At 41.4% G+C, this 12,204-nt stretch overlaps 1 protein-coding gene across 1 annotated transcript; it reads right to left on the reverse strand.

Annotated features, from left to right (window-relative positions):
* Positions 1-7,580: 7,580 nt before the first annotated feature.
* Positions 7,581-11,936, reverse strand: LOC150039468 (tubulin beta-2A chain-like). The gene is made up of 4 exons (XM_090327801.1): positions 11,849-11,936; positions 10,344-10,452; positions 9,929-10,039; positions 7,581-8,650 (listed from the first exon to the last, which is right to left on the reverse strand). The coding sequence occupies exons 1-4, from the start codon at positions 11,903-11,905 to the stop codon at positions 7,581-7,583; spliced, it is 1,347 nt and encodes a 448-aa protein (XP_090183927.1). The 5' UTR covers positions 11,906-11,936.
* Positions 11,937-12,204: the final 268 nt, after the last annotated feature.

Genomic DNA, 12,204 nt, shown 5'->3' on the forward strand with positions numbered 1-12,204 from the left:
GATGTTCTCTTGAGATGGTCTGATGCTACAATTAAAAACTTCTTGAATTTTTACATTTCCATATTCTCTAGACAAGCCTTGTCTATACTCTGCTCTGTAGAATAATGTTTTGCTAAGATAATAATACAGTAAGGACTTCGGGATCAAATAGGTTTAGAAGTACTAAGTAGTGTGTTCCAATGTGGAAACTTATTATCATATTCACAAATTAAGGCTCTGAGAAGATAGACAATTATGTGCCTGTTGAACTCAGATGAAGTCAGTGTTTCCTGTACTTATTTCATGTGCAAGTCTACACTTGTATGTTAGTATGTTGGTAGACAAATACATAGGTATTTAAGTATTACTACATAAACCATGGTCATGTCCTAGGATAATTATCTTTGTAGAAAAAATTGGGAGAGATACTGATAGAGAAAGCAGAGAAATGTTTATTTTTCAGCCTAGGTAACCAAAGTAATGAGTTTTCTGGAAACAGAAATCCTCACATTTTAATTTTGTTGCTCTGAAATCATGATATCAGTCTCCACTTATGGTGATTTTACTTATCTATCAGAATTTAAAACTATATTTTCCTTAAGATATAAAATTAAATGGCTCTGATTTTTGATATTTTTCATGTATAGTTTTAGTTCCAGATGCAGTAAGACTGTCAGTTACTTGTTAACCCACATGTGGGTATTTCATTAGTGGTAGTCAAATCATCCCTGATAGCTTAAGGCTGATGGACAGATTTACATGTGTATGAGACTTAGGGACCCCAGGTTTTTGTTTTCATCATTTTCTCTTCAGTTCAGTGACTCAGTAAAGTTCAATGTTAAGTTCAACATAATACTTCATTTGCTTTAGAATCATGACATTTGGGTGAAAATACTTAATACAAGGGACACTAATTTTAACCGAGGAACTCTCACAGGAAGGTAAAAATGGATGAATGTGGTAAAGTGAAGAGACACACTCTAATCCTGGTCTAAGACACACCATAATCCAAATACCAGACATTATCTTCATTAATTTTTTTTGGATTGGGGGATATCATTTAACTGAGATAGTATTTATCCTCTACCCAATATCACGTGAACCTAAGTCAAGGGAAACAAAGTTTGAAGTAAGAATTTCTCATTTCCATTTATTTTGCTTTTTAGAAACTCTATAAAGAGCATTTAGCCACTTTTTTCCTAGTTGATGTAGTTGCGCAATTCCAGAGATTAAAAGCTCATCTGTATATTTATAGTATTGTTAGAGATAAAATATATGCTGTTGTGCTTCTTGTCTTTTTAAAAGGACCCTTAAAAAAGAGGTTTTATTTGCTTTGCGTTATTGATTGATAAGTAAGCAGTTGTTATGTTTCTAGGATTTTATCTACTGGCAACCTTACTGTCTGCTTTCCATTTAATTTTATTTGCTGTTATGGCCCACTACATTTAACTCTGCATTGTAGAAAATTTAAAAGCTAAAGAAAGCCATTTGAGAGCACTGTTGAATAGGTACTTATTTATAAAAGCATGATCTACGTCAAGCTTTACCATAGACAATTAAAATGTGAGAACCACTGGTGTGTTTGTGTCTTGATGAAAAGTATTACTGTAAAAAACCCAAAATTGTCTCTTGAGAGTTTCAGAAATCAAGACAATATAAAACACAAAACAAATAAATAAACAATACCCAAATTGTTGTATTTCTTATTCACTTATATAAAAATATAAAATATATTATGATAATTTGCATATACATTCCATTCCTAGTATAGATTGATTTGCAGGTATACATTAGATTTAATTTGTCAACCATTAAGTTCTGCCAGAGTGTCTTCTCATACTAAGTTCTCTTTCCAGGCAATCTCCGGCATGACCAGCATTTTACTTTCCAAGTCTATGTGAATATTCCCAATTCCTTTCTGCAGACAGAACCCTCCTTGCAGGAATAGACTTACTATTCTGCATGCTTACACATCAGACTCAAAGGAACTTAGGCTCAATGGTTTCCCTCATTTGTCAGAATCAGTAGAAACCTTGGGCTCTACTAGCAGAGATCTGCAATAGAGCAAAATCTTGATACATAAGGCCATATAATGTGAAGCTAATAGAAAGGACCTCCAGGATAGTGAAACAAAAGCCATATAACGAATGATTGTTGTCCTTAATGTACTATGTTGTCTCTCATCTCCTTTGCTGTACCTTGGTTATCTCATATTGTTATAGTATCTCACTTTGTTATCTGAAATATTGAATTTATTTGTATTTGATTATTTGAAATTTTGTAGGGAAGGGGGGAAAACCAAGACGGGTGGGGGGTGTGCGGGGGAGGGTCATGGGTACCAACACATGTGAAAGGGTATCAATGTATGTGAATTAATGCACCTTCTGTCTGGCAAATATCATGTAACTCTTTTACTAATTACAATAAAAAAGGAAAAAAAATTAAACTTTTATTTTTTTTAAATTTTATGGTCAGGATAATGTATAGAGGGCTTACAGTTACATTTGTCAGATAGTAGGTACATTAGTTCTCAGACATTGATACCCCTTCTCACGTTTTTGTCCCCCATTTCTTTCCCCCACTGCCTCCCAATCTTCTTTTTTTCCTCCTTTCCCTTCCCTATTTCAAATAAACATATATACAATATAGCTGGTAACAAAGTCAGATACGGTAACAACATGAGATTAATCATATGGGCAAAAAAAAGAAAAGAGAAATAAGATAGGACATTAAGAACAACAACCATACAGGATAAACTTTTTGTTTTCATGTCCTAGAGTTCATTTTATTTGGTCTCATTCTATATGACCTTATGTACATAGGGTTTGAGGGCTTTCTTAAGGCTACTGCTCTACCACTTGAGGCACAGCCCCACTTCTGGCTTTTTCTATGTGTGTGTTACCAAGGACTGGAACCCAGGTCTTTGTTCATGCTAGGGAAGCACTCTACCCCTAGGCAAAACTCACGGCCCTGCTTTAGATATTTGTTTTTAGTTTATTTTATTTTGCTTTAATTATTTTTTTCAAGTATTCTTGTATTTTTGCTAAGTCAAAGACTATAATCCTCCTACTTAATGCTTATAGCATAGCTAGTCATCACACCAAGGTATTGGGTGAGCTGGGGCCTTATTAACTTTTTCACTGGGCTAGCCTGGAACTACATCTTCCTGATCTCCACATCTGAGCAGCTAAGAGTACAGACAAGAGCCACTGTGCTTAGCATGTAGTCTATTTACATGAAAAATTAGGCCTGATTAGACTTGGCTATACTGTTTAGGTGCTGAAAATATGTAAGTTGTGTCTGGATAGAATATTCTTAGTCACAATTTTCTTTAAAAATTACTAATTTCTATAATTCATTCACTTGAATTTACCTTCTGATGTAATTTTTCTCATTGTGGTGGCTTATTGCCTATCCAGGGTGCTATGTTAATCATTACATAGCTGGGCTTATAACTGTTAAAGTATGTGCCAACAGGATATTGATAGTTTGTGGAGTGAAATGAGATGTTAGGAGAGTGGTCTATGCAGATAGCTCTCAGAGAATAAGTATATATTGTATTTCAAATGCCTTGATCAGTGTAGATGGATGCACATGTATTATGTGAAATTATTATTGTATGAAATTATTTTCATCTGTTCATAGAGAACAGTGGGCAATGGAGTTATGCCACTCACAGCCAACAGTGACAGTGTCTGGATATTAACTCTAGGTCAGCCACTGGGAGGCTAGACTATCCAAAAAATGGGAAATTTCTAGATGCATAAGGAATTAGAATTCATTGGTTATCCAGTTCTCTACTTATGCAATGAAATACTTTGTATTTTATACAATATTGTCAAATTCTCTTTTTGTGGTGTCTCCTATCATATACTACATCTTTTCTGTATATGTACTATACCCACTTAAAAGCTTTGATATTGTTTGTCTTTGATGATTGTAATTGCTTTCTGAGAGATCGTTGGAATGATGGAATAAATGTGAAGTTTTCAGGCTCTCTTTTTTTGGCAGCAGATTGGTTGAAATGAGACAGCATTACTTTATTAATAAAAATTTGATGGTAATTAGGACAGGAGCTAGGCCATGTTAAAATGAAAAATAGCTTTTGATATGCAAATGTTTGCTGCCTTCAGAAAATTAATCACATTCCTATGGTTTCTGGGGAATATTTAAATGACTTAAGGCAGTAGTCTTCAAGGACCTTAGAAGTCTTCAAATAATTAGTTAAAAAGGGTAGCATTAAAGTAGCTGAGTAGGCCCACTGTGAGCCTTTGGTTTGAGCCCTTCATTTTACAGATTTGAAAACAGACACACAGAAAATTGTTTTGTTCCAGAAGTTCCAGGGAGATTTGAACCCAGGTCAGATAGGTTTTTACTTTGGGGCCTTCCAGATCACATGGCCATAAACTATACCAGGAATACTTGCAAATCTGGTACCCAGATTTTACAAATAAACCAGCTGTGTAGTTATTCTAGGATCACTCCTTACTTTAATTATTAGCTAGCATTTATTTTCATCACTTCACCTTTCTTATTGGCCTGTGTATGAAAACATGATTTTCTTACTGTCACTGTATGATAGGAAAAGAATCAAGATTGTATTGTGTTTTAGGCCCGTTGCTTCAAGCTAGAAATCCAACGGTTAGGTCTTGAGCTACACGAGGAAAGAAAAACCAAAGGATGAATACTATTGAGTTGTAGGGTAAAATGGAACCCAGCAAACCCAGAGGAGGCTAAGGGAGTACAGCGTTCATATTTTATCAAGTCTGGCAGCCATCCATCTCCGGAGAGAAGATTGTGAGGGACCTGTACCTTATGCAGAGGGTGAGAAACATGAAATGAGCAGGTGGCACCTCTGTGATATAATCCTGACGACCTTGTGCCTTCTGGAAAATTACTCCAACTTTGCAGGCAAGTGGCACCAATGCAAAACATGAGATTTGGATTAGGAGGTCTTTGTAAAGATTTCTTTCTGCTCTGAAATTCAGGTTTTGTCCTTTTTTGAAGCATTACAATAATACAAGTTTACTCTGGCTTGCCATCAGCACTGACATTTTTGTTCTATCCTTGAGGTTTTGGAAGTTTAATAATGCTGAAATTTGTGGCCAAATGATGCAGTTTTTGAGGTAATTTATAGAAGCACAGACCTTTTCTCATTTCTCAGTACATTCCAGTCAGGCAGATTTTTCATCTTTAAAGATTTCTGTATCTGTTGCTTTTATTTTGAGTTTTCTCAGACATCACTTAAGTTATTTAAAGGAAGAATTTTTTAAATAGATAATTGCTAAATTTGCAAATTTATGGAATGCATATCACTGTTAAACTGAAGAAGACTAATTAGAATCTAAGTTGGAACAATAGCTGTGTCTGCTCAATTTCTGATTATTTTGAAGTTTGAAGCTGTTCCTTATTTAAATTAAACTTCTTTTGTGTTTCTTCTTCTTCATTTTAAGATTGATAGGCTAAGAAACCTAACCATTTCAACCAAGTCCCATTGAAGTCATTAATTTGAGTATTGCTTTTTCTCATCCAAATTAAATTAATACAGAAGAAGACATGCATCACTTTTTATCTGATTACATTTAATTGGTTCCACTTTAATAAGCAAACATTTCTTTAATATAGTTTTTGAGTTTATTACAGTGTGCAATTGTGCACTTCGGTTCCTGTATTAACTTGTCACTTTAGGGCATGGCTGCTTTGTGCTATTCTAACACTTCGTCTTTCAGGGTTGGATTGTAAGTTACCTCATGTGTGTATTCTTGGGCAGAGGGTGCATGGGCGCACTGTGTAGATTATGATTTTATTTTATTTTTCCTTCACTTTTTTATTGGCCTCATGTAGCAGTACAAAGAGGTTTTCATTTTGATCTGTCCATACACACCTAGAATGTGCTTTGATCAGACTCACACCCCTCCACCACTTTCCTTTATCCTTCTTCCCCCATCCCAGAACAATCTCAAAAAGCTTTTTGTGCCATTTTCACGTATGTCTGTGAAGTAGTTTGGTTATATTTTGATCATAATAACCCCTCCTTCATCTTCTCTGTCCCTTTACCCCTGCCTCTAATATCCCAAGGAGGACTTACATCCTGTCATTCATTTTTTCAAAAGGGTTTCCCTGTGTATTTTATAAATGTGAATACAACATTTTAAATCAGATTGACTCCCTCCTTACTTTTACTATTTTAAGCCCTATATAGTCATAGTAAGAAAATGTTTTGTGATGGAGCAGCACTATTGATACTGATAGAAGAGGATGGGTGACGGAGAGATGGAGAGAGGCTTGGTCAACTCTAGTTGACCTTCTTTGGCCTTGAGCCAAAGAAGCCCAGAGGAGTGTCCAGGACCCGAGGTTAAGCCCCCTCCTCTAAAGCTGCCTTTGCTGGGCCCATTAACTCAAAGCAGGATCTGGGCATCTCTGCCTCCATTTTATGTCCACTCTACCTGTTGTCTCTGTAGTCACTTTAGAATCCAGGAAGAATTGTCAATAACATCTCTCCACTAGGGATGGAAAGAACAGTAGAGACTCCTGTATACAGTCCACCCACCAGCCATTGAACACTTGTTTATCTTTACCAGTAGGATAGTGAGAACGTCTCCAGAACCCAGCCAAAAGACAGACAGAAATAGTGATCCACCCGGCCATGCTTTGACCAGCACTGCTTAATAATTATGCATTGATGCAAACCTGTATTTCCCTGCCCTTATCTCTTTATCAACCTAAAGGTCATTTTTAAATGTCAAAAACCAGAAAGGTATACTGAAATGGTGGTTTCCAATGACTCTTCTGTGCCATGTAATCTTTCTCTGTGCTTTATCATGCCTCTTTATTTGGTGTGTAGAGGTGCATGGCAGGAGCTGGTGTAATGAATTCCAAAGTTTGGGCCTGGAGACTGAAAATTCAGGTTTCATGGACTCACTATTCAGAGATATCTTTTTTTAATATTTTGATCCAGGGGAATAGATACTTCAAAAAATATCTTTTTACAAACCACCAAGGATGCAATTAATTAATTAAAAGTGCTGATGCAGATTCTAAATTGCTATTAAGATTAAACTTTGAGCCAGGTACTGGTGGCTAACACCTATAATGCTAGCTACTCAGGAGACTGAGATCATAGAATTGAGCCCCAAAGCCAGCCGCAGCAGACAAATCTGAGATAAACTTACCTCCAATTATCCAGCAAAAGGCTGGAAGTGGAAATATGGCTTACGTGACAATGTGCCAACACAGAGTCAAAAAAACAGAGTGAGAGGCTGTGAATTTAAGGCCAGTGCTGATTCTTTAAAAAAGAAAAAATGAATAAACTTTGTACTTCAGAAACACTGGTGAAAGAATCAAGGCTATTCAAAGGATAATAAAGACTACAGGTATTAATCCACGTGCTTCTTTATTAGCATAGATTTATGTGAAAATACTAGCATAAATATGTGAAAAATACATGTTAAAAATACTGTAATCGTTAAAGGAGATCCACTTATTACATCAACAGTAAATTTCTGACAGAGGCAAAACTGAGCACCATGGTATACAAATAAAACACCATGCTGGAGGACAACAAGTGTTCACTAAGGTTGCACGATGGATTTCAGAAATTCTTAAGCCTTGTCCTCAACCTCCTCCTCCTCCTCCTCCTCCAATTCCCCCTGTTCATCAGCGGTGGCATCCTGGCATTGCTGGTACTCGGACACCAGGTCGTTCAAGTTGCTCTCGGCCTCAGTGAACTCCATCTCGTCCATGCCTTCATCGGTGTACCAATGAAGGTACGCCTTGCGCCGGAACATGGCCGAGAACTGCTGTGAGATGCGCTTGAACGGCTCCTGGATGGCGGTATTGTTGCCTAGGAAGGTGGCTGACATCTTGAGGCCAGGAGGGGGGATGTTGCACACAGCCGTCTTCAGGTTGTTGGGGATCCACTCCACGAAGTAGCTGCTGTTCTTGTTCTGCATGTGGAGCATCTGCTCGTCCACCTCCCTCATGGACATGCGGCCCCGGAAGATGGCAGCCGCCGTCAAGTAGCGGCCGTGGCGTGGGTCACAGGCCACCATCATGTTCTTGGAGTCGAACATCTGGCGGGTGAGCTCGGGCACCGTGAGGGCCTGGTACTGCTGGCTGCCCCGGCTGGTCAGGGGGGCAAAGCTTGGCATGAAGAAGTGCAGGCGGGGGAAGGGCACCATGTTCACAGCCAGCTTGCGCAGGTCAGCGTTGAGCTGGCCCGGGAAGCGCAGGCAGGTGGTGACCCCGCTCATGGTGACTGACACCAGGTGGTTGAGGTCCCCGTAGGTGGGGGTGGGCAGCTTCAGGGTATGGAAACAGATATCGTACAGGGCTTCGTTGTCTAGGGAGAAGGTCTCATCTGTGTTCTCCACGAGCTGGTGGACAGAGAGAATGGCGTTGTAGGGCTCCACCACCATGTCAGACACCTTGGGCGAGGGCATGACACTGAAGGTGTTCATGATGCGGTCTGGGTACTCTTCTCGGATATTGCTGATGAGCAGCGTGCCCATGCCTGAGCCAGTGCCACCTCCCAGGGAGTGGGTCAGCTGGAAGCCCTGGAGACAGTCACAACTTTCGGACTCCTTCCTCACCACATCCATGACAGAGTCCACCAACTCAGCTCCCTCTGTGTAGTGGCCCTTGGCCCAGTTATTGCCTGCTCCACTCTGACCTGCAAGAAGGAAAGAGTGTCAGACAAAGACTCAAGGAATAATGACTTGTATCATTTCAATTGTGGAAAAAGTATGACTTCCTAGAAAACTTTGATATTTTCTTAGACATGCACTTGTTACATGAAGAAAATACATTTGTCACATGAAGAAAATACTTTCACTTTCATAGTGATCTTCAAAAGTCCTAGGAATCCTGATAAAATGTAAAAAAAAAAATCTGGTGGAGAAAGAATTCATTTAACCAAACCAAAGAGCCTGTAGAAGGATGAGCAGGGGGCTAGAGGCACATGGCTTAGTGGGTAGAGTGTTAACCAATGAGTGAAAGCATCAAGTACCAAGTTGGAGTCCTCATCTCAGACAAAAAAAAACGAAAAAAAGAAATAAAATGAACAGAACATTTAAATTAGGTTTGTTTTTTTTTTACCCAGTACTGGGGCTTGAACTCAAAGCCTGAGCATTGTCCTTGAGCTTTCTCAAGAGCAGCAGTCTACCACCTGAGCCACAGTACCCCTTCCATTTTTTTCTATGGGTGTGGTATCAAGAAACGAAGTCAGGTCTTTGTGCATAGTAGGCAAGCACTCTACCACTTGGCCAAACTTCTAGCAATTATTAGGTATTGCTAGGTGAAATTGAACTGTCTGTGGTAGTGAGTCCCTGTATTTCAGCTCCTCTAGAAGTAGAGAAAGAAGAGTCATGGCCCAAAGGCCAGTCTGGGCCCGGGGGGGTTGGGGAAAAGTGATGCCATGTCTGAAAAATAAAATAAAAACACAATAGCAGAGAGTATGAGTGGAGTATTAGAGCACTTGTCTGGCAAGTACAAGTCCCTGAAATCAAACCCCAGCACTGTTCTCCCTCAGACACAAAGCAAGACGGAGAAAGCACAGTGTGGTGAAAGAAGATGCTTTTCAAGTACATATCTAAACATAGTCATAAGCTGTGCTTTTGACTTTGACATCCCCAAATGGTTAGTCATTGTCCACAGTTCTTTGAAATTAACTGCATTTGTGAAGCCCTAGTGGAAGATTTCTTTGTTCTCTGTTCCTTCAGAAGCGGCTCTGTCATGGAAGGCTGGCCAGCCTCGCAGGCTAGCACTGCCCTATGAGTTGTCCAAAAGTCCCGAAGCACGACCTCAACATACTGGGTGTGCTAGTGAAGGACTGGGGCGGGGGGGAGTGCTATATGGATCCAGACTCGACAGTGAACAGAAAATGATAGAATACATGGGTTTAGGAAAAAGGGGATCAGTTTGTCTCGTCCCATGAACCATGACAACATACCAAACACAAAGTTGTCTGGCCTGAAGATCTGCCCCAATGGTCCTGATCTCACTGAATCCAGGGTGCCTGGCTCCAGGTCCACTAGGATAGACCGAGGGACATATCTGTTACCTATGGGAACAAGAGCAGATTTAGACCTGTGCTTGGAAAGCAAATCATGAGCAGAGCTCATAAGCCTAGGGAGCTCTCACAGCAGAATTCATTGCAGCAAATTCCAGCACTAGACACAAAAGAAGGAAACAGCAATGGACATACTGAGCATGCTTCATCCAGCAGGAATCTTCAGCAACTAAACCATTTATTCTGCAGTTAGCATTTAAAACGCTATGCAAAGAGCATTTCCTGGTCATTTGTATACTCCCAGGGCCTTTCCTCTGCCACATATGGAAAGCCAGGTTGCCATCCAAATACTCACCAACAGCTTCATTGTAGTACACGTTGATCCTGTCCAGCTGCAGGTCGCTGTCGCCATGGTAACTGCCAGTGGGGTCGATGCCATGCTCATCACTGATGACCTCCCAAAACTGAGATGAAATTGAATCATGTCATGATCTGGAATCCCAACTGTCCCCAAGAATGGCCTTGAATGGTAGCCATTCTGGTCAGGCAGTGGAAAGGAATGTAGAAACCTGCTGTCCTTCATTTCCTGCAGCTGCTACTGCAGAGGAGCTTGGAAATCTACAGTGCCTTTCATAAGCCATATTAAGAGCACAGACTGAAAGGCTAGGAGGAGCCTGGGAGTGAGGGCATAGAAAATCCCTTTCTAGAAATCTGTGGAGGGAGGGGGCTCTATCTAAAAGAACTGAAAGCAGGCTAAGTGTAGGCTGATGATTTGGTTCAGGTAAGAAAGAGGTTCCAATGGCCTCATCCAGCATTGCCTCCACAATCAATGGCATCTGGCATAGAACCCTTCCTCCTCTCCCTCCCCCCTAGCTTTCAACAAACCAGATTTATGCCACCATTCTGCATATTGGCCTCTGGGCATAGACTCCTAGCTGGGAGTAGACTAGGAAAGCAGACACAATTCTGGGAGAATGCCTGGGCTGCAATGGGGGAAGCTGACCATCATGAGGCAGTCTACTTTGTGAGTTAGCAGCAGCAAAGGGGGCAGGACCTAAAGATGGGGAATATGGCAGCTTGGAAAGAGACCATATCCTTGTAGGGGTGTCTGCCCACACCCACACACCATGCCCACTGCTGCCTGTTTTCTAAAATAAAAATGATAAAGATGGCATTTTACAATTTTGCTAATCTCTTCCCTATCTGGCTTAATAGAAGACATTTGGCCTCTCACAGCTGTATTCAATCTATTGCAGCACCAGGTTCTGGTTAGATTACATAAAGAGAATCTGGCCTCACAGGATCTAAGGGCTTTTCACTAAAACACTAAAAACGCTGAACTAGAAAACAGTCCATCTTAATGGAAATGAGGTGGGGAATGAAGTCTCACTCTGAGAAGAACTGTTCTTGCCTAACTGATACATATCTGTGGACCTAAAGAGAAGCCTCTATACCTGTCAGCCCACTGACACTGCATTTCTTTCATTCAAACCGGACAAAAATGCAAGAGGAACATTCCAGTGAGACTACAGGCTACCTATGACCGGAGCCTCCTGCTGTACTAATACAAGCAGAGGAATGCCAAGTCACCCCTGCAGAAGGGTATTGTCTCTAGATAATTTGCCTAGATGAAAGGCCAACACAAGTAGCCTACTGGCACTCTGGCTGGTTGAGCGGCATCCTGGGGTAACCCCGCCCAGTGACCTGGTCCCTTGGAATATGCCACCTGGATAATCCAGGGGCTGCAGCAGGCTCTGCCTGTGTCCAGGCCCTGCACCCTCTCCCGCCTGCCACACATAACCCGGGGACCGCTGGGCTCCAACAGAGACCCACCAGACCCCTCTCCTGTGGCCCACCCACCTTGGCTCCGATCTGGTTGCCACACTGGCCCGCCTGGATGTGCACGATCTCCCGCATGGTTCGGGCTGCTGAGCAGGTGGAAGAGCTGTCAGTCAAGGCTGGGCACGCGAAGCAGCGAACAGGAAATGGCCTAGGAGCAAAGACTGACCACAGCTCCCTGGCTCCCACATTTAAGCCCCCACAGGGCCCCGCCCACTCAGAGGCTGTGGTGGGCGTGGCCTCGGGAGGAGGGGCTGGGACTGAGGCCCCACAGGTGTGAGGTTTGGGGGCTGGAGGGGTAGCGCTGGGGCGCCTCGCTAGGGCCACTCGGTCCCAGGAAGGCACCAGTCTCTGGCAGAAGACACCCTCGCTGGGTC

The sequence above is a fragment of the Megascapheus bottae genome, unplaced genomic scaffold (assembly GCF_031878675.1).
Source record: "Megascapheus bottae isolate mThoBot1 unplaced genomic scaffold, mThoBot2.hap1 HAP1_SCAFFOLD_106, whole genome shotgun sequence".
Classification (NCBI taxonomy): Eukaryota; Metazoa; Chordata; class Mammalia; order Rodentia; family Geomyidae; genus Megascapheus; species Megascapheus bottae.

Bases quoted from the DNA above. Each gene is read 5' to 3' on its own strand.
- LOC150039468 (XM_090327801.1), bottom strand. From the start codon at position 11,905: ATGCGGGAGATCGTGCACATCCAGGCGGGCCAGTGTGGCAACCAGATC. The intron at 10,040-10,343 runs GTGAGTATTTGG...TTGTTCCCATAG, and splicing joins GTACTACAATGAAGCTGTTG to GTAACAGATATGTCCCTCGG. The intron at 8,651-9,928 runs GTATGTTGTCAT...TCCTTCTTGCAG, and splicing joins GCCAGACAACTTTGTGTTTG to GTCAGAGTGGAGCAGGCAAT.